This window comes from Amblyomma maculatum, chromosome 6 (assembly GCF_055883805.1).
Source record: "Amblyomma maculatum isolate TAMU_Amacu chromosome 6, ASM5588380v1, whole genome shotgun sequence".
In the NCBI taxonomy this organism is placed as follows: Eukaryota; Metazoa; Arthropoda; class Arachnida; order Ixodida; family Ixodidae; genus Amblyomma; species Amblyomma maculatum.
This window is the reverse complement of record NC_139349.1, coordinates 121,925,633-121,948,418: the sequence shown is the minus strand read 5'-3', so window position 1 is coordinate 121,948,418 and position 22,786 is coordinate 121,925,633. Positions and strand designations below refer to the sequence as shown.

General features: G+C 45.5%; 1 protein-coding gene across 1 annotated transcript in view; it reads right to left on the bottom strand.

Moving 5' to 3' along the window:
- Positions 1-22,786, bottom strand: part of LOC146186686 (neural cell adhesion molecule L1-like) — a 97,420-nt gene that overhangs the window by 51,229 nt on the left and 23,405 nt on the right. The window contains exons 5-8 of the mRNA XM_084608083.1: positions 21,316-21,401; positions 19,291-19,374; positions 15,452-15,635; positions 6,969-7,262 (exon numbers count right to left, since the gene is read on the bottom strand). Of these exons, the coding sequence (XP_084464209.1) occupies positions 6,969-7,262; positions 15,452-15,635; positions 19,291-19,374; positions 21,316-21,401 (648 nt within the window). The remainder of the gene's footprint in view (positions 1-6,968; positions 7,263-15,451; positions 15,636-19,290; positions 19,375-21,315; positions 21,402-22,786) is intronic.

Here is a 22,786-nt window from a genome sequence, read left to right as displayed (position 1 = left end):
GCGGTGCAACAGACCAATATCGAGAGTCAAGACCAGACCGGCAGTATGGTGCTCCCTTTCAGCTGTCCATATGATGTTTGCGTGTGTCATGCGGTAGGGACTTCGGCAAGTTGAATACTTTTGACCTGCCAATCGCTGGTTGCGATTGTGAAGGGTTCTTTTTTTGTACTTTGGAGGAAATCACTGGTTCATATGCCGCAAACCGAAAACTATCGATCACGTTTTCTTAGACTGTTGGGAAGCCCTTTTCGTCTGGGACATTCTACAAAAAAGATCTACCCGTGGATGCATTCGGAATTCTATTTTTACCAATTGAAGATGGTGATGGGCTACCGCGGGACATGATCATGTTATTGGGCCTGCGCAGTATCTGGCGATCCAGAATGGCTTTCAGGCATGCAGATGTTGATGCAAAGAAATTAAGGCAGCATTTTCGCGAAGCTGTTGCGACTGTTATTGATGTTTGCAAGACACAAGACGAAGTGCCTGAGTGGTTTCCGAGAATGGAAGTGCAAATGTCTGATTTGTAATGAATCACGTAACCCAAATCGCGTGGTTTTAACCCATGATGTATCTTTGCAGAGTAATGTTCTTTATGTGTAAAATCTGATAATAAATTTGGCAATGAATAAAAAAAAAGCTAGGGATCCATTAAGGGATAGAGGTTCGATACCCGGAAGAAGACAAACATTTTTTTTTAATGAGGAGGAGTCACAGACCTCTTAAGCTTTACTAGGCAACGCCGCCAGAGCTTGGTGAGGGAGCTGCGCAGATGGACTTGGGTGTGACGTCACGGCATACGGCATACGCGACGCTGAGCTCCTATCCGCGTAGTGAAACTTTTCGCTTGACTATAGCCTCCGGTTACACGCGGCTGCAATGAAAGGTCAAATGGTGGCGAGGAAGCAAGCGCACAGTATTAGCAGCGGCGCTCAGGCACAGTAGCGGGCAGCTGCACCAGATGTCAGGCGACGGAGTTGGCAGCGGCGAAGGCAGCCACCTGCGCTGCACGTGACGTCATTCGGTTTCGCGCATGCACAAAAGTGGCTTTTCCAGCTCACGGACCATATGCGAAGCTCGGCTCCGACCCTCATAGTGAAGCTATTAGCTTCAAAAACTTCTCTAGCCAAGCGCATCCTACAAAATTGCCGTCGGTCCAGCGACCCTCAAAATTGTAATCTCATCTGGGCTCCGGGCCATCAGGGACTCCTGGGCAATGAGTTCCGGTCTCTCCCCGGGCACTCAAACTTGCTCGAGAAGTCTACTCCGAGCCCACGCAATGTCTTATTACATTCGAACAAATTACAACATATTATAAGGACAGCCACCGCCTCTTTCCGAAACCGGTCTCCGGAGAGCGGACGAAAGGTTCCTCAAAATTTTTACAAACACAATGATGTGCATGATGTGCCCGGCAGTTTTAAAGCAATTCAATGCAGGCTTTGATAGGGGCTGCAGCCTGTGTGGAGCGACCTTTTCGGACGTTTTCCACGTGGTCTGGTCATGTCCATCCAACCGCCACCGTTCCGAAATCTTCATTACCCACCCTTTAGGGAGGCCTGGGAGGCGGCGCTGCCCAGCTGTCATGACCTACATTCGCAGCGGACGTTGGTCGATAGGGCGCGAGCGGCGTTAGACGCCATTGGTGCTCCGGAATAGGAGCTCCACCCAGATTTGTGAGGGCCTGGGCCAATAGGGCTTCGGTCCAAACACCTCCTTGTACAAAGAGTAAATAAATGTTTGTCACCCCCACCAACCGCGCCACGCCGACCGCTTGAGTTGGGAACCTCTCTCTCGCTTTTATGTCATGTAGGGTGTGACGTCACAGTGTCACGTGGGTAAGACGTACGTGGCTACCGCCGCGCTACGCTGTGCTGGTCGTTGTGGCAGTAGGAAAAAGGAAAGAAAAGCACGGGCTTGCTAGTGTCCTTCAGGACCCCTACTGTGGGAAGTAAAGTTTTACCAAACCAAACCAAACTGGCTCTGTAGCTGAGCCTCGTGCAAACAGAAGAGAAAACAGAGAAGAAAAGGAAGAGGAACAGAAAGACGCGTGCCGCAACGACAGCCGTCGTCCACCACCGACGTACGTGGCTACCGCCGCGCTACGCTGTGCTGGTCGTTGTGGCAGTAGGAAAAAGGAAAGAAAAGCACGGGCCTGCTAGTGTCCTTCAGGACCCCTACTGTGGGAAATAAAGTTTTACCAAACCAAACCAAACTGGCTCTGTAGCTGAGCCTCGTGCAAACAGAAGAGAAAACAGAGAAGAAAAGGAAGAGGAACAGAAAGACGCGCGCCGCAACGACAGCCGTCGTCCACCACCGAAGCGGCGGCGGGTGCAATGACGGCAATGTTCGATCTAGAAGGGTAGATCGAACATTGAAATTTCATGTTCCGCGTGATACTCCGCGCCATCAGGCCTGTTTGCTACATAGACTACATGTAAGTGTGGCTTTCACGCGCAAGTACTTACATTTAATTGGACAGGTGGACTCGCTGGAATGGTCAACTTGTGGCATCCCAGATTATTGGTGTGCCCAACATATGCGTGCGAAAGAAGTGTGCTAGCCGCTTCCTTGAAGCGTTTGGACAAGAGGCCTCTGTCGGAAGAATTGCTGTTGGCGCTTGGTTGGACAAGGGGAAAGGTGTCCAGGCCGTGCGTGCTCTTTGCCGTTTTTTATACGCCAACGGACTTGATTCGCGCTTGTAAAGCAAGCCACTGTGCCTGTATATATGTATTTCATATGCCTTCTCCCATATCGTCACCCATCACCATCTTCTTTCTTCTCTCCTTCCCCTTCCCCAGTGCAGAATAGCAGGCCAGGTTCGAAATATTCCGGCCAACCTCTCTGCCTTCTCCTTTCAATAAATCCATCTATCTATCTAATGACTGCCTACAACAGATAAAAATTCGGTGGCAGGCTAGCCCCTACGCGAGCGGCGGTGACCTACCTGCCCCAGCCCCATCAGGGGAGAAGGCTCGAAACCTAGAGTAGTATTGCTTCGCAATCAAAAAGAAAAGAAAGAAAAATAAGAGGGAGAGACAGACGCGCGCAGCAACAGCCGTCGTCCACCATCGAAGCGGTGGAGCGTGCAATAACGGCCTACAAAAGATAAACATTGGGTGGCAGGCGCTGGTGGCAGGCTAGCCTCAAGCCGCAAGCGGCGGTGACCTACTTGTCCCAGCCCCAGCAGGGGCCGGGAGCAACCACCCTCCGTCCCACGCAAGCTGAGCGTTGTTGTTGTTGTCGCTCTAGGAAGAAGGAAAAGAAACTTTGGAGGACGTTTAAGCTTCGCCATTAAGAATGGAACGTGATAGCATATCGCGCCCCGTTTGCACAGTCTACTCTTTTGCCTGTCGCGCTTTTGAGTGACATAAGGACGTAGTTCACATGATACAACACTCGGTAACTTGTCCAAAGCATGACTGTTTAGTAATTGCTTGTTTCTAGGACGTAGAAGTGCTGCCAGCCACCTTGCCGAAACGCGTGGGCCTCAAGTTGCAGTCGTAGTTCGTCGGAAACACGATTGCCGATCCGAGCCGGCGCGATGAAGACCTCGGAGGTCATGCCCTGTCTATCTTATTCTGTGCGCCACACGAAGAGGAAGTACAGCGAAAAAGTATTTTGCCACTCGCTTAACTGCGTGTTCTGTAAATCGGTAATTTACATGCTCATGATTATTATTATACGCCACAATACACTTCTCTAAGGGAGATTTCCGAGACAACCCCGCGTTATTAGGCGCGCCTTAGTCCTTTTCAATCCATTTACCTGGCATGGCCGAGTGGTTAGAGTACTCGTCTCTCACCCCGGAGGCCCATGTTCGATTCCTCAGGTCGACGATTTTTCCTACTCCTTTATATTTATTAACGCTTCTGGGATTTTTCGCTCACGGCCAAAGCCGGACGACGCGGGACGGCGTCCGCCGACGACGACATCGACGTTTCTGCGACACGGGGCCCTTAATGCTGCCGCGTTAAAATGTTCGGACCTGCTACTAGCTCTGTAGCTAAGCCACCTCCGCTGCCTCGTGCGGACAGAAGAGAAAATAGAGAAGAAAGAAAAAGAAGAGGGAGAGAAAGACGCGAGCCGCAACAACAGCCGTCGTCCACACCAACGTTCTTTACGAACGTTGTCCACCACCGAAGCAGTGGCAAGTGCAATGACGGCCTACAACCGATAAAATTCGGTGGCAGGATAGCCCCCGCCGCAAACGGCAGTGACCTACCTGTCCCAGCCCCATCAGGGCGAGGATCAGCCACCCTTCACCACCGCAAGCCGAGCTGTTGTTGTGTTGTCGGTGTAGGAAGAAAGAAATGAAAATGCACGGGCCTGCTACCGGCTCTGTAGCTGAGCTATGGTGGCTAGAAGCCAGCATACTGAGCCACCTTTGCTTCCTGATTTAAAACTGATTTATTTATAGGAAGGGAAAGGCGCGGTAACTGTCTCACTTGTTTTCTGTGGACACCGCAACCGCGCCGTAAGGGAAGGGAGGAAGGTGGGGGTGAAAGTAGAAAGAGAGAAAGAGGAGCCGTAGTGGAGGACTACGGAGTAATTTCGACCACCTGGTGATATTTAACGTGCGCTGACATCGCACAGCACACGGACGCCTCTTCGTTTCGTTTGTTTCCTTCCTAACAATTTTAATAATTGGTTCATTGGAAGGGAAAGGCGCGGTAACTGTCTCACTTGTTTTCTGTGGACACCTGAACCACGCCATAAGGAAAGGGAGGAAGGTGGGAGTTAAAGTGGAAAGAGAGAAAGATGAGCCGTAGTGGAGGGCTACGGAGAAATTTCGACCACCTGCGGATCTTTAACGTGCGCTGACACCACACAGCACACGGACGCCTCTTCGTTTCGCCTCCATCGAAACGCAGCCGCCGAGGTCGGGTTCGAACCTGGGAATTCCGTACAGCAGTCGGGCGTCTTGCCACTGTGCCACCCCTGCGGGGCATCCTCGTGCGGACAGAAGAGCAAATAGAGAAGAAAATAAGAAGAAGGAGAGGAAGACGCGCGCCGCAACCGCAGCCGTCGTTCACCACCGAAGCAGTGGCGGGTGCAATGACGGCCTAGAACAGATAAACATCGGTGGCTGGCTCGCCCCTGCCGCAAGCGGCTTTGATCCAAGGTTCCATGCCCGTAGGTCCAGGAACTGCCACCTTTAGCACCTTCTGGACTCACCACCCCCCGCAAGCGGTTGTTGTGGATGTAGGAAGAAGGAAAAAAGAAATGCAAGGGCTTGTAGCTCTCTAGCTCTGTAGCTGAGCCACCTCCGCTGCCTCATGCAGACAGAAGAGAAAATAGAGAAGAAAAGGAAGAGGGAGAGAAAGACGCTCGCCACAACAGCCGTCGTCCACCACCGAAGCGGTGGCGGGTGCAATGACTGCCTACAACCAATACCAATTCGATGGCAGATTAGCCCCCGCCGCAAGCGGCGGTGACCGACCTGTCCAAGCCCCATCCCCGCAAGCAGAGCGAACGTTTTGAGAAGGACATTTGTGGAAACGCTGATTCAGCTTGCGAACAGAGAATTCCCTTCAACCCCCATCTAGTGGTCTTTAATATAGGAAGTAATTGGTGACTTTGTAAATGCAAACAGAGGCCAAAAGCCTTTATCTTTTATTGTGAAAGTGACCTGTGGTACAAGTTTCTGCTTCGATATAATAATAATTGGTTCAGGGGAAGGGAAAGACGCTGCATCGGCCACACGTATTTCTTTGGACACCTGAACCCCGCCCTAATGACAGGGCGGACAGTTGGAGTGAACGTGAAAAGAGAGAGGAGCCGTAGTGGAGGGCTTCGGAGAGATTTTGACCACCTGAGGACCTTTAACGTGCACTGACATCGTACAGCACACGGACGCTTCTCCATTTCGCCTCCATCGAAACACAACCGCAGCGTCCTGTTCGAACCCGGGAACCCCGGCACATATAAGAGGGGATATGGGAAGCTGCCAGTTTGTAGCTTGCGCCATTAGACGGCCTCATGTCTTGTTAGATGGCGGTGTGTGGGAGGACAGATGCAGCATTATCTTTCCGGGACAAATAGCCCCCATGTGTAAAAACTGCTCAACTCCGGCAACTCTCATACATATGGCGTGGACTTGTACACATTGCAGCATTCTGAGCAAGCAGGCCAACGCTGGCCAATCCAGCGCGTGGTGGAGGCCGCGACATCCCAAGGGATCCCTGCCGACCTCCTCTAAGCCAGCGCAATCAGTCCTTTGACTGGTACACTGTTTTGGGGCGCAATAAAAGAGTTAACACCACTACCACCGGCACAGTAATCTGGCATCATAACCTCTGGCAGTAGCAAACCTAATTGGCAGAAGCAAAACTGATAAAAGGATACGCTTTCTTAGCCTCTCATATTACTAATGTTTTGTTTGTGGTCGGAATATATGTGGACGGAAAAATGTAGCGCCTTTGGAGAGAGTTTATAGGGAGTGTTCCAAGTGCGTATTATTCACGTCGTTTCAGCCTTATGCCGTCACTCTCTCACCTTCCCAAGCACAGTCTAACCAGAGAGACTTGTGACACTTAGTGCGGCATTTAAAAGGTGCTCGTCATGCAATGTTTCATGAAAGAAAAATAGCCAAAATCCAGTATCCCGGGCGATGAGAGGGTTTTGTACGATAATCCCAGTTGGTTGGTGAAAGGCATAGAAATGAAATGTATATTCTCCAATACAACCACTTGGTTACTTCATTTTCTCTTCATTCAGTCCAACAATGCACAGTACCCGAACAAAATTACGTAGTCTCTCGTTATTGCGTTACGTACCTGGACTATACCAGACGCTGCGCAGTTACCCTCATCGAGTTATCTCGCCCTAATGATACAATTGAGATAACGCACAAGAAAAATATTTTCAGTGTATAAATTTTCGGATTCCCTCTGCGTTCGGTATAAATAAGCCGGGCTTGTTATCTCATGTCTGGGCACTGTGAAGAGTGGACATATTGTACTCACCATTTGACCACGTGGTAACACTGGCGCTTTCTGGTGGTCCAAGCAATGGTCTTCCGTCTGTGGCTTGTATCTGTGCTCGTATCTCAACGCTGATAAGTGTGCTAGGTTCAAATCCTTGTAAAGTGACGTTATTTTCTTTGGTGTGAGTCAATAAGCAAGGATTCAGGTTGGCAGGGCAATAACGCACAAGGAACCCATCGTAGACACGTCGGTCACTTTGCGGAAACAACCAGGCTAGTTCCAGTGAGTCTGTTCCCGTGGCTTCGATTCTAGCCAGTGTGGGAGACGGAATGCCTTAAAAAAAGCAGAATGGTTCAAAGCGTTAGTAGCAGGGTAAACAAATAAGTATTGTGGATAAAAAGGCACCTAAACAGGCATCTAACAGATTAGATCGCATGCATAAAACTCAATAGATTGTTAAATGGGGCGTCTTCAACGGCTTCGTAAGCTACACGCCACGATTACGCCAGACTGAGGTCTTGGTGGTTTAACACTCTTGCAGCCGACGACGCTTTTTTAGGACTGCTGCAGCTGAGGCTCTAGGGGAGCACTTCAGGTGAGGGTCAAAGGGAGTACCTTTGAAAGACAAACAGAACCACCTTTGCAGGCTGCGAGGTTCGAAACTGGGTTTGGGCCCACTGTGGAGGAGGGGCGCGCAGCGGGGTTTACGGAGCTTCTCCCAAACGCACACCCCTGGAAAAGCCGAGCGCCAGGCCGGGGGACGCTTGTACCCATTTTTACCGGTGGGTGTCCGGCGGTGGGTTTCGAACTAACCACCATCTTGGAGGCAGTTCTACTAAGCGAGGTCGTTCCGCCACACTAGCGTGTTTTTCTTCGAGTGTTAAACATGCCCAGTGACTATTTGTTGCTCGTTAACATCAAGGGTATCTGCTACAAGGTTCCGCAAAATATCTAAGCACATTACATGCTGGTCTTTATACGCGTTCCGCTAGAAGCTTTCTCCTTGGCTGCTATTTTATCTTTATTCTGTTCATGCCTAATTTCGCCTATAAAATTCGAAGCAATCTGACCACGAGTTTTATTTTTATCAGGTATATAGGCTTCTACTTTGAATTAACCAAGCGTACACTTGCAAACAGGAGCTTCGCTAGTTATACACGAGTTTCGATTGTTTGTACTTGAGTTAAAATAAAATGCCTTTCGCCGAGAGCTTTACGAGTGATTCCTAGACGACGGGCACATTTTATGAGCACTGATTTGCTAGAGGTCATGAGTAGCTTAGGCTAAAACGTCAAATGATTGTCGAGCTCTGTACATTGAATGTAAATTTGAGTTTGTTTTTTTGCCCGCAATAATTTCACAGTATTGCAAGCTGGCATGGTCAAACTATTGCATGCATGTGACCACTACACAAGAAGGAAAATCTGGTAATAAATGCCAGTTCTCAAAGTTGCTGCTTGCAAACTGTGTTTAAATTTGTTCGTTGCTCTGTATATCACAAGAAACACGTGAAATGCTTCAAATATGGATTGCGAGATGGGTGCTGATTAAACTATGCTGCGAAAGATAAAACACGTTGAGTGGTTTGGAAAGTCATATTTCCTCGCACTCAAAGGTCTCGCTTACGTGTGGAAGCATTCTGGGAAGCGCATCGCTCCAATGCGATTTAATGAAGAGAACGCCTTCGACTATATTTGCATACGCCGAAGCTTCTTACAAGAGAGGCTAGAAACATTGATTTTCATAGCACAACAAAATACTTCCATAGCGCAGCCCATGTTAGTCACGAATTTCCTTACCATAGTATCATAATTTGAGCCCTATCAGATTATACGCAGACAAGATTCACAAAGAACAGGTTTTATTTTTGGTATCTTGGTCATAACGGGCACCTGGACTTTCAGTGAAATTTATACTAACGTAGCATGAAAGGATTTATCACCGATTTTCACAAATCTTCAGGCGACCTTGAGTCAAAACCGGGAGCCAATATCTGAGCACCAATTTGTCGTCATCCGGTTTCCGATTCTCTGTCCTCTGGGCACCAAAACCAGAACATCCGGGCACCGAATGAGATTTAACGAGACGAGTTCTCCACTCTAAGTAATTGTCTAGGACCGGCATGTGTCCAAAGTGCCTGTCCGTACCACCGTAATTTTTTCCTATTGACCCCAAAACTTTTTTTTTATTTGAGAAGTTTGCCGTAAGGCATAAGTTGAGAAAGCGGGGTTGGAATGCAGGACATAAAAAGTTAAACGGAGTGAAGTTCAGTTTCACTAAGGTAGTCACAGAAGTTGGCGGTGTACTGGTAGTCCATTGTCCACTTCTCAAAATCCCATTAGCGGTTACACCGCAGGCCAACCTTCATGAGCAACCGTATTCTAACTGGAGCCGTTGATGAGTGTGAGCTGCTAATATATGACGACCATTCTCAATTATTGGTAGAAATGTTTGGAGTTGCCAAATTCTGCCCCCTTAGAATTGATGAAACTGCAGTAAACCCTAATTTCAGTATGATAAATTCATTCATGGCCTCCGAGTCTAGGTGAGCCACTCCAAACATTTATACATACGGACCCCAGAAACTTCATCTGGTCGGAATTCGACAAAAGTTTATTCTAGCTAACCGAATTATTACTACCTCAGCACTCACTTGCGAATTTAGTCTCGCCATCCGCAATATTTGGCCATCAGAGCCCCGAAGTCGAACTTTTGCATTTGATCAAATGATGACCAGCCTAATTTTATTATGAGCAATTAAATGATAACTTTCTAATTTGGGTGGACCACCTTAAGCATTTGGCCATCTGAAGCTCCCAAATTTGGTTTCTTTCGAGTTTGACCAACATTTGTGCGCAAGCAATTTCAACAACACCTCAGATATGGCTTCAAATTTTAGAGTAACCACTCTAAAAATTTGGAATACTTATTGTCCGCGCGTAAGAGCAATGGTGCGTGATGAAGAGGACAGGTCGGACTTGCGGAAAGCGATTGATCTGCGTAATCTCATCTACGCACAGATCTGCTCGCCCCTGCCTTCAACGGTGTGATTATGTGACCGCTCAAGAACGTGATAAGGCTGCCACGGAGCCCATGTCCGTTTAATGCCGTTAATCTCAACCCTCTTTTGTCTCTCCGTTCATGCAGGCCGCATAGAAATGGCTCTTAGCTGTAAAACCGAAATTACGTTCCTTTGTCTTACAGCTTTGTCAAAGTGAAAGGCCAGTAATTGTGTACTGCGTATTAAGTTTGTTTCACATAGACGGAGCGAAATAGAGTGCATGACACGTCATTGTAGAGCTGACAGTTCGAATCTGGCGCCATAGGTTTTGGCACGTTATCAACGGACGTCTCTTCTGTGCCGAGCTTCTTTTTCGCAACTAAATAAGTAGAATTTCCTCACCCTGCAGGTCTTTAGACAGGCACTTTTTCTTCAATTAAAAAGCGGATATGGCGTAATTTTTATTATTAAAATTTTAATTTTAACTTTGTGATTATTACCTTTAAGATTAGAAAAGGCTTTCAGCGGAATATGCACCAGCGCCTGCGACTTTACTCCTGCCAAGACCTTTTCTAATAAAACAATTCATTTTTAGGAATGTTTGGAAATGTTCGCTGAAACACTAGGTATTTCTTTTGATTTTCCATGAAGAAAGATTTAGGCTTCTACGAAAGCGTCATGTTCACAGACACTACATGCACAGGCTTGTAACATTGATGTAGAAGACAACGTCGATAAATATTTAGCTCCATAAAGCAATCTTTTCGAATATTATACCAGTAGGGAATAACAAGAAGATATTTAATTGGAAACGTGAGTTAATCATTACCAATTGTGACCGTTTAGGACAGTTGATGCGAATCTAACAAATTGGAACAGCAAAGATAAGGGAACACAAGAAGAAGCGCATGGGACAGCATTTTCCCCTGTACGTCTTTCTCTTATGAACCCGGATCTTTCACTGGATCAGTCCGTTAGAAGTGAATCCGTTTATTAAAACTACGAACTTCCAAATTCCTGCAACGGAAGTGGTTAGGAAGAAAATAAGGATGTACAAACATCCTAACTGGCTCCTTAGTTTGTTTACTAACGCGAAGCTTACGGGCACCATCATGCATCCTAAAATTTGCGTTCTCATATCCTGGGCGGTTGTAAGGGATTGTGGGCCATGGAACGTTTAAAAATCCGTGCAATGACCTCGCAAGAACACCATCTGGCGAAAGAGAATTCACCCTAGGCTCGCAGAACAAGTTTGGCTCCCCGCACTCCTAAAACAATGCGACGTTCACGTTGCTCATTTGGGTTTCTATCCACGGATTCGGTAGTGTAATCCATCATGAAGCTGCAAGCGGGTCGTCATAGCAAACCCGCCGTTCTAGGTAGCGTGCATAGCATCGGTAAACCTTTTAATACGCTTTTAATCAGAATATAACATATCCGCCTCAAACCGGTATTCGCTTACCTTCACTTACATCACATCTATTAAGCTTCCCATCAGCTCGATAAGCCGCGAGGTGCACGTATATTCTGCTATATATCCCCTCGAAACCATTTAACAACAATAATTTTTCCTACTGCACCGGACATGCCCACAGTTCGTTTTATGAGGTGTACCCAGGAGAGTAACATGGCCAATCACATTCCATTGGCACATGCATCCGTTCTGACGAAACTCCTACAGGAAGGTACTTTAAACACATTCTGTGAAGATCAATTACCTAATCAATTTGAATTTGAGCGTCTTCGCACCGTTCTCGCTCATCTTGTTGCTGTTATAACCTTCAAAATTCAGCGCTTATTCTCTAGCACTTAGCCCCAACATCGTGTAGCAGGCGTGCGGGATAGTTCCGTGGACGACGACGCTGGCTGACATACAGGCGCGATGTGTCTGGCTGGCCGCAGAGGTGGCTCCTGCGTAACGTCTAAAACACCGTGACCAAAATTTGCTTTTGAGCGACGTTTAAAGGCAAGTGGTACGGATAAAGGCTCAATTTCTAAACATTCACCGCAATGTTCACAACAACGTTTTAGGGCGATTGCGCGTCACTGAGGCTGAGAAGTTGACGTTGCGGTTGTTGGTAGCTACGGCCGTTGGTGTCAGCCTTGCGAATTCTGCTTGCAATTGTGCCAAACTAGCGACAATTAAATTTTATATATGTTCTGCAGGTTAGGCTCGTACACACCATCTCGCATAATAGTTAATAGCCACTTTTACTGTAACCGGGAGGAGCCCTCAGAACATTAAAGGAAAGCTCAAAACCTTCTTTCTACAACTCCGCTTCCCGCAAGGGCAAATTTCCTGAAGTAAACTGTGAGGGGTACTGCCTTCTCGAGGGAAAAAGAAACAAGCTTTTCCCAAGTGTACAATTGACAGGTCGTAACCTAATGTTCTATATCCTAGCACAGACGGCATGTGGAAGATAGCGGATACAATGCAAGGCTCGTCTTATTCATCCATGCAGGAGTGCCAGTATGGCTCCACGCGAATGTAATGCAGTAACGTACATTGCGGTCTATTTATTCCTTTGGTCAGATGTGGCCTACGGGCTGAATTGGACAGGGACTGATATGACTGAGCACCGTTTCACTAAATGAAGAACATTCAAGCATCTTGTGAGAATGTCCTTGTTGGGTTAGCGATAGCGCTTTATGAGCGACAGTCCACCACGTCTGTAGCTATAATACTCATGTGTGACGGCAGTCATTGAATTGGAAATGTATGAAGACGTCTGTGCAGTGCAGATTGTGCACCAAGAGCACAGAAGTAATAGGCACTGCATTAGTAGCGATCCTGCATTCAAACCTTAAAAAGGTAGGTTTTGAACCCGTTCACAGGCGGTTGAGCCATAAAAGACCCTAGTATCCTTATAGCCACCTAAATGGAAACGCTTCCTGCCGTAATGATGGACACGCGAGTGTAGGTCAACGCCGCTTTTGGCGGGGGCTAGCCATCCACCGAATTTTATTTGTTATAGACCGTCATTGCACCCACCACTGCTTTGGTGGCGGACGACAGCTGTTGTTTCGGCGCGCGTCGCTTCCTTCCTCTTCTTTTTCCTTTCTTCTCTATTTTCACTTCTGTGTGCACGAGGCAGCGAAGCTGACTCAGCTACAGAGCCAGTAGCTAGCCCGTGCATTTTCTTTTCCTTCTACCTACAGCCACAACAACAGTGGTCCAAAGTGCTCTTAATAATTATATTATTTATCATTCCTATTTGCGCTCTACATGCCCATTTCCAGTTCTTCCTTAGAATGAAGACCCATACATAATTCATATATTCATACTTCATACTTTGGCCTGCAGCAAAGCGTACAGGCCAAGTAGGATTCATAGAAAAAATGTGGAATGTTGTGATAGCTCTTCTGTACTCGTCCACAGAACTAGAAATGAAAAGCTGAAGATGGTGGACATACTCGTTTAAAATTGTTTCAGTATAGGCGAACGCGTTGTTGGAAAAGGAGATCAGTACGTAGCGCGCACGTGAGGGATAGGGATGCTCAGAAATGACCAGAGTGGTCTCAATCACTTGCTTTGGCTTCAAACATTAAGGCCTATGGAAATAGCAGTGTAAAATGTCAAGCTGTCTGGAGACTCGGATCCGTGAGCCGATGAGAAGGGCTTGCCCAGCTGCCGTCTGTCCAAGGCAGCCAAATTGTATTGGTAACCTATGTGAATCGACAAGACTAATAGGTTTCCCTGGGGTCTCATGCCTGAGAAACTTCAAAGGCTCTTCCTAGGCTCATTTCGTACAAACCATCCCGGTGTTTAAACTGGGATACCTAGGCGAAAATTAAACATGATAGGTTTCATATTACGACCATTAAGGAAGGGCGGCTTCTCCATTGTTCATTTGCGATTCGAATGATTATACTGCGATGCGAAGATAGTGATGAGACTCTAGAATCTACTGCTTGTTGTCACTGTAGACATGAGCTGATCATAGCGTTAAAAGGGCATGTGACTCAACTGGCGAATGCAACAGATGCCAAAGGCCATCTTCAAAGGCGCAGAACAGCTTCCTATATAAGGAAAGAGGACTAAGTCGGATGTTTTCGTATAGAGAGACACCGCTGCACTTTGATGGTAATGTGGTACGGAAGGTAGGGACTGTCGAGCTATCAACGCAAAATTTATTGTGTATGTCACCGGTAAAAAAAAAAAAAAAAAAAAAAAAATTAGTGTCGTCTGCATTTATCGATATGCGTACATGCTTGCAATCGTTCTGCAGAGAAACGTGAAGGCCAATAATTACGATATCAGTTAGCGAGGGGAAAAAACACTTCTCTGATGCACACCTCGGGATACAGTCATTTCAGTGCTTATAGAACTCCCTAGACGCACTATAATTGGATGGAGTCCGACATGCGAGAAGTAATGTGGTATAAATCTGCGATGCCCATGTCCTTACAATGTATAAAGCACTTATGCTGGTCCTCTCCTCCGCGTCCTCCGTGTAGGAGTAGGCTATAGGCCTGAAATGTTTATTGTCGCCTATTACGCATTGGTTTGGTTTGTGGGGTTTGACGTCCCAAAGCGACTCAGGCTATGAGAGACGCTGTAGTGGAAGGGTCCAGAAATTTCGACTCTCTGGGCTTCTTTAACGTGCACTGACATCGTACAGCACACGGGCGCCTTGCTTTTTGTCTCCACCGCAAAGCGGCCGCCGAAGCTGAGATTCGATCCCGCATTAATGGGAAAAGTATCGATCGCCGTAACCACTGCGCCACCCTGGCGGGGCTCCTACTACGCTTTTGAAATGTTTCTGGGCCCTTCATAAAAACAATGACAAATAAAACTTTGCAGTTCGCTTTGAAAGCAGCTGTGCTTGCTTACTTTGGACACCTCATGTGCTCTTTATGATCATTTCGGGCAAGTCGGTTCGTTCTTTTGGTAAAATTAATTCATACTTTACAGTGTTTTCATTTTAGAAGTATTCAGGAATAACCATTCATTTACATTGAATGACCGTATGCTGCAGACTTTTATTTGCTCATAAAGATTGCGTCATAAAAAGCTTGTTTCTAAGTTGACAATCTTTTTCACTGCTTCTTGCGCAATTTGTGGATGTCCACTAGCCCTCCTCATACTTAGGACCCATTTGTATTGGCACGCTTAAAGCGCCCACTCCTTTTAATTAGTATTACGCTATTTCTTTTGCCATTGCACATGTCCGATGTAATTGTTTTTCATCTCGCAATTATCTCTGTCCGGTGTCTCTTTCATCGCCGCTGGTCGCACATGAGGAGCCCGATAAACATGTGACACTTCCCTTTGGCCCCACCAATTTTGTTTGTACATGAATTTTTTTGCTACTTATGTATATTTCCTCCATTCAGTGCTTGTGCCAATAAGGGGAAGTATCATAGAGTGGACCGGCATGACGGACCCGATAAAGGCTTTTGTGGCTGTTGATAGATTCCACGTCATAAAGGCCAGAGCACCTCCCAATGCTTATGCTGTAGAGTGGAGCGTATCATACATTCCCGAAGGCGAATAGTATATTGAAGCCGAGGTTCTCACTCTGAGGTGGCGTGCTGAAGCTTGTGTTCACTGCGTCGTTGCACTTCCCTGCGGTGCAGCCTTCGAGACTGACAATGTAGAATCTCCAAGGAATCAGCCCAGTGACAATTACGTTGTTTTTTGAAGTCACCCTTTTCTTTCCATCGAAAGTTATGGTGGTGTGACCTTGCAGTCGTGCATTGCCCTAGAAAGCAACAAAAGAAGCGATGGCTAAGAGCTGAAACCCCTACGAACACAAGGCTGCTTAAAACCGTTCTGTGAAGGCATAAGCAACACGACTGTTTAGTTAGCTAACACAGACCGCCATTCTCTTCACACTCTGTCTCAAAGTCCAGAGTCGCCTATCGAACTTCCATAAGCGTCATATCTACCTCGCAATATAGGGGCGTAGAGAAATATCGAGTCCGATTAACTACACGCGCTATAGCTATTGAAACGCTGTTATCGGTAAAGTTCCTCTCTAAACGTTTTATGTGAACACCGGTTTCTGCTGCTGGGACAAATATCAGGAGCGGCTGAAGTGTAGGTCGACAATGACCTACACATCGGCAGAGTCCTGCAGCACCTCTAGGCGCTCCTTACAGCCAGAACCATGCATCACATTGCAGGTTCTGAATGTGAAACGAATGCATGCCGTTTACTTAATCATTATCACACTTTCCACTTCCCGCTTAAAGCTCGGGCAATATAATTGCGGCTTACACTTTTCTTGCACTGTTCCTTACATATTTCCTAGAATGATTCTAATATGCGCTGCACTTCAATTTAACATGGTACATTTTCTGTTATCCTTCTTATTTCCTGTTTGAACTCCGCTTTGATGTTTTTCATGATGTTACGATGGATACAGGCGCATATCCCCTCTGACATACGCCGTTGGTTATAACTTTGTTTTGATTCTTCTCATTTCATGCGCCCCCCTTAATTTACATACTTATTTGTCACTCCTATCTACCCCCCCCCCCCCCCCCCCCGTCCTATCTTCCGTGGGACTTTCTTAGTAAATAATAATGATCTGTCATGTCCCTAATATTCCACGTTAGCACGTTCTTTTTTAAATCCCATTTGAGTTTCCGCCTCTTCCAGTACTCTTAATTTATCCCATTCATTTATTTCTATTTTGTATGTATTGATAAGCGAATGTAGCTCTTCTCATCTTGCCTCATCCATTTATCCCAACTTTGTTTATTCAAGAGCAGTGTTCTTTCTCTGCAGCCATGGTGTAAACGGTGGGCTTTTTTTCCAATCGCACTTACTCTTAATAGTCTCCTAGGTTTGCATAAAAGGTGCAAGGTCTCATATATTTTTTGTTTCTGTTTCTGGCTGATTTAAAAGCAAAGCTACCAGCCATTACGATTTCTGGTTCCTATATTTTAATGAATTCTTCCTGAGGAGAATATTTACCGTTTCATGTTTTCTTCGTTTCTCTTTTTGCTTTTATTATTTTAGTGCTAATGTCTTAATTGTTTCTTTCAGTTCACCTCTCTTCGTGCTTGTTTCTCGTTCGTTTTTCCTCTCATCGCGCCTTTCTGTACCTATTTTATTTGTCAAGCGTCCAGACGTCTGTTTTATTTAGAGTTTCCTAGCTGTATTCATTTTATTTTTGTTCTTTTGACAGTTCCTTCCTTCCCCTGCGGCTTTTCGCGCCTACTTCGTACAAGTTTTTTTCCCAGTTTGCGTTTTCTATCCTTTGACTATGTTATACATATTACATCTCTTCCACGCTTCTTGTGATGGTTGTCGGTTGTTTTTGTAATTTACCGCACTGTTCTGCTTTTCCACCTAATTGTTCCTTCGCATAACTGCCTAGCTTACCTGCCGTGCGCTTTTCATAATGCTGTGTGTTGAAATTTCGTAGATCCGCGCATAATAATTGGCAATGGCCATTCTGAGATTTTCACTTGCTTTCTAGACTTTCCAATATATCTTCCAGAAAAAGGCTTTTTAGATATTTTTTTTTCAGGAATAACTTACTTTCCCTTTAGTCGTATCTGTTTTCCAACACAACAACTTTATTCTCTGTCGGGCTTTCAATATTTCCCGATAGCATATTCTAGATTTTGGGCGGGGAGGCTCAAAAACAAAACAAAAAAGAAAAATACGCATTTGTCTTATCAAGAAGCTCTTTATCCTACAATATATCAAATTTTAAACAAGTTACTCCTTTCAGGTGCTATGTGGAGACTTGGAGCTACGTTTACGGGATGAGGGATTTCGTAATACATATTTCTGCGTTGCGTCGTTATTTAGGTTGTCAGCCGATATTTTTCACTCAACTGCAATTGCTCACTCCTTGGCAAGTAAGCACAATTTGTGTATTTTCTTTGCCAGACACATGTGTAAATATTTTCTTCAAGAATCTGAATCCAACAGACGTTTGTAGAAGAGAGGACACAATTGTGAACACTGAGAACTAGCATCGTTTGCGGCGCCGTCACATACCCCTCACTAATTTTTTACAGCGTGAATTTTGCATAATTCACATCGTATTTCAGGTGTTTTCAAAATCTTTATGCCGCTTATCGAATGTGTATTTGATTTGACTTGGACACTTTAACACTGTTGAATTTGTTATCAAAGTGTGAAATAATATATTCTTGTTTACGCTTGAAGATTTCATATGAACGTCTTATGAAGGAAGCCAATACTCACCGAAACCAAGCAAGGGAGAGAGGGAATGATGACGCTTCGCTTGGTTTCGGTGACCGTTGGCGCATGTATAAGATAACAACCTGCTTATTTCCTTATGCTTGTCTTCTAAAACAGGTACCTTATATCATGCAGACAGCTGAAGGGGCAAGGAGTGAGAAATGCCAATTTTGCCTGGTGCCCAAAATGCTTCTAATCAGCATAATGTCTAAAAACTGCTGTTCTGAACTGAAGCTCTGCTATGAACATCAGTCTCTGATGGGCGTTGGGCAAAAAGCGCAGTGTTGTAATTTATGTTTTTACGTAGAACACCATGTAGACTGTGGCTGACTGTAATTTTCCATTTATAAAGTATGTCCGGTTAATATATCAATGGGCATAAGCGTGACCATAGCTTACTTAGCTAAATACTTGTTTTATGTCACATCCTTCTTCAGAAATGAAGAGATCGATAGGCAAGAAACAAAACATTTCCCACTAATTGTCAGATTTCAATGTGGCGTAAAGAGCGTTACGCATTCACAGAATTAATATAATTTTTTAAATGGAGTGTGTGATTATGCGACAATTGACTTCCAGCAAGGCCAGGATAAAGCATGCGATTGCTGGTCCTATTTTTGATTTAAACCTTCGTCGCAAGTCTGCATGGTTGCAAAGCGCAGAAGCGCTGAGAAAACGGTGGGTGCGTGAGATAGATGAATATTTATTAGGCGCTACATAATTGTGCTCATAACATATAAAAATGATTGTACAACTTCTGCGAATACGCATGGCTGGTTTTTATGTGACCGAGTGTAACTATGTTTGCTAGTTCTGGAAAGCGAACACTGCCTTGGGTGGAAACATCGGCTCACTTAATTCCTAACTGCAGTTGTCAAAAGAGAGTGCTGAGCAGCCTGACACACACGCGTAGCTGAGAGACTGTCTCTTCTCTTATCCAAAGAGTGCCTGTGCAGAGTATACTCAGTAAATATTGCATGATTCTCATTTTGTGAACGAGCGCAGTGGCTGCGTCCATCTCACTGATTGCGGCTGCCAAACTAAATAAATGTTTTTAAATATTGTAAGCTTGTCTCACGAGATGGCTATAACTGCAGGAATTACAAAGCGATTAAAAGCACCTAAAAAGGCTTTTTGTTACTGGAACATAGTAGGTAAACGCTAGTATTTCAGCTGTGGGTAAAAGGAACTTTGCAACTATAACCTTTGTAATGCGCAAATATATTTGTGCCAAATATTTCGCAGGTACTCACGTGATCAATGTAGACTGTAATCTGAAAAACAGAAACATAAAAGCAATAGGTTACGTACCTTCCCGTCAAGTTTGCTCATCTTCCTGTCTATTCATGCTCGTTCCATTCGAAAAACGCCTCTTCAATTTGGAACTATTTAAAGGCTTTTAACATGCTTTGTTCAGTTCAGTTCAGGCGTTCAGTCGTGTCCGACTCTTCGTGACCCTATGGACCATGTCACGGCACGCTTTCCGGTCTCTCACTATCTTAACATCACATAGCTTCATCTGCAATGCCGCGAGAATGCCATGCTTTGTTACGTTCAGGGTTCTAGCAGCTAGCACAAATCCTTCAATCGTTAAAACTTAAAAGGTGTGCAAGGGATAACGAGCGCTTTTTGGCACAAGACATGTAATGAAGTATGGCTCATTCGCTGTGCAGAAGTAGACCGCTTCGTAAGAAAAGCGAGCGACAAAGTGCGAGTTAGTTAATCAGATCTTGCTAACACAGGCCGTACGATACATCCCTTGGGGTTCCCATTTGCACTGATTAGTCTATTTCCAAATAACGTCTTAAGTTTAAATAAATTTGAAACTATTTATTTTGTGGCATTTAACGTGCCAAAGCGACTCAGGCTATGAGAGACATCGTAGTGGAGGGCTCTTGAAATTTCGACCACCAGGGGCTATTGACGTGCGCTGATGAAGCACAGCGCACGGGTGTCTAGATTTTCGCCTCCATCAAAAAGCAGCCGGGATTCGATCGGGGATCTTTAATGGATGGAATGAAATTTAAGAGCGTCCCTTTTCCAACGGGATGGTATCGGTGGCTATCATGCTCATTTTCTCTTTATATCTTAATTATTGATTTACATCGATTAACTATAGCATTATTCTATTTATTTAACTTTGGTTTCTACATTACTAACATTATGTTAAGTTTTTGCTTTTAAGCCACCATCTATCCAATCGTTGTTTGCTAGCTTCCACCGCAGGTTCATTCACCCGACCACTGGTATCTGTAAACCCCCTGCCTGCATCGACTTCCGGATGGATAACATCCCATTCAAGTATATGATGGTTATTATTTCTTTGGATTGTCCACATGTGTCATCTCAATGGTTAAATTTATGTTTGTAGCTGCGTGTTTACGGCACCCTTATCTAGCTTCAAAAAGTAGGGCACTGCCTCTTGAGTTATCAAAGAAAGCTTCTTTCCTGATCTCAGGTACAGCAGTCGAGCACCCTAACCCCTGCATTACCAGTGCGGGGTCTATGAACAATGCAGATAGGATTTAAGGATCGAATCATTTTTCATCGGAATGAACGGGCAAAAACATTTTGGTGGATTTTACCGCTGCTTTCGTAGGAAATATTCATTGTCCATAAATATAGAAGAAAGTATAAATAAAATAAAATAAAATGAACACATGGACGCCTAAGCTCTGGTATTCCGCTTTGATGTCTCCCGTATGCAGCATCGCTTGAGGGCTCTCCTTTGCGTGCCTGCACTCTGCTGCTCGTTTATTCAATCGTCGCCTAAGTCTCTCTACTATCGTAGAAATACACTTTAGCATATAAAATATAGGCTGTCATCACTATACCAATATCAGCAGTAATAGATATCAAACCCAATTTAATGAAACCCTAAAAAACTTAATGCGTGTCTTCTAGCTGGCGTGTCTATATGCATGAAGATCCGAGAATCCCTGAAGGTTGGATTCCCATCTGAACCTTCCATTTTATAGAAATACCAGAGTCAGTAGTTCCTGCTTATTTGGCCGAGTCAGGTGCCTCGTGGAGCTGCACTGGCGGCTGACCAATCAATCACCTTCCATGTCACTGCTAGATATGTCGCCTGTGATTTTTCGGCCTAACCGGTCACATCAGGTTTTCTGGAAAACCGAACCTTTCACTCTGCAGCTTTAAAACGTCAAACTTACAGCAGCGAAACAGAAAGAGTGTGCACTTCCAGTGTGACTTACTCTGAATACGTCCACTAGTTCCGATGCACGCCATGAGATAAGTGCTTTAGTCGAGTCGATTGAGTTGGCCACCACGGCATACGACTCTGCGATACATGCAAAGAAATATATTAAGCATGGATGAGAGTAATTGAGTAGCCTGCTTATATTACTACAGTCGAACCCCGCTACAGTGAACACTGTTTTTGCAAATGCTTCTTGTTCCCTGTCAGGTCGCCATAAAAACTGACAAATGTTTTGCCACAAAGCAATATTTTATGCACATTTCCGCTTCAACAAAATTTTCCCTAAATGGTGCTGGGTTTTAAAAATTGCACAAGAAAGTCGCCAGAACATGTCTTTATTGTAAATAATACAGCTCTGGCATGAAGGCTTAAGTATTTGTCGCATTTGATGTTACCGAAAAAGAAGAGCACCGCTAGTGGCGAAGCAGAAGGGCAACAACAACGATCCCCCTGTGTGGGTATGCGCTAGTGTTGTTTGCAAACAGCAACTTTAGGCCCGTCAGACTTGATCGCCACCATGGCTTAGGGCTTTTGCAAGCATTAAGAGTGCTTCTCTGCCCACCGTTCGAGACCTTAGTCTTTGAGCGCCTTCTCGTGGCCTAAGTTGAACGTTTTGCTGCCAAAAAAAAAGCAAAACAGGAATTCTTTCCCTCACTATACATGGTCAGGTCTTCGAGTGCGCCTTTCCTGTAGTGGTTAGGCTGAAATACAAGCGCAAGGCTAGACGGGCGCAGGACACCCGGCTTATGAATGAGGCGACTGCTTTTCTGTCTTCTGTCACTACAAACCTTGAACAGCTGACTGGCTGGTAGAAGTGCTTGCAGGCAAATAATAATAATTTGAATAAGATCAATGACGAATTTGAGGAGTACACAAGCGAAGAAGCAGCATTTTCGGAAGAGTATGCGGCATCATCGATGACGAAGACGACGCGACGCGCACGCTGCCGTGGTAACAGCGAAGATACGAAAGATTCAACATAAAGCAAGGTCAGGAATGGACCTTGCTTGGAAATGACTCAACCGTACCGAGTCGCCAGCAATTGCAGCAGCTGCTCTAAAAGCAAGGTTGTATTCACCACTGATTATTAGTGGTCGCCTTAGTAGCGCAGCTCACGCGGTCAGTGTGTAGCTCCGAAGCAAAGAGCACTCCCTAAGTCATACATTTTTGTTGCTAGATAATAAGGTGGACTATAAGGAAGTACCATATGTAGATCATGTTCTATTGTGCTGCCGATTCTAAAGCGCAGTCCACTCTGGCTTCGATGGGAAAGAAAATAGGCCTTGCTGCGACCACAGAGTAGTAGCTCACAATCAAGCGCTATCTACCATGTGCCCTCGGCCACCGGCGACAGAAGACCACAGTAGCAGCAGAGACGGGGCATACTATCGAGGCACCCAAATCAGTGAGGCCCCATGGACGGCACCATTGCGATAGGCTCGCGGCATCCAGTGCTGCTAAAGCTG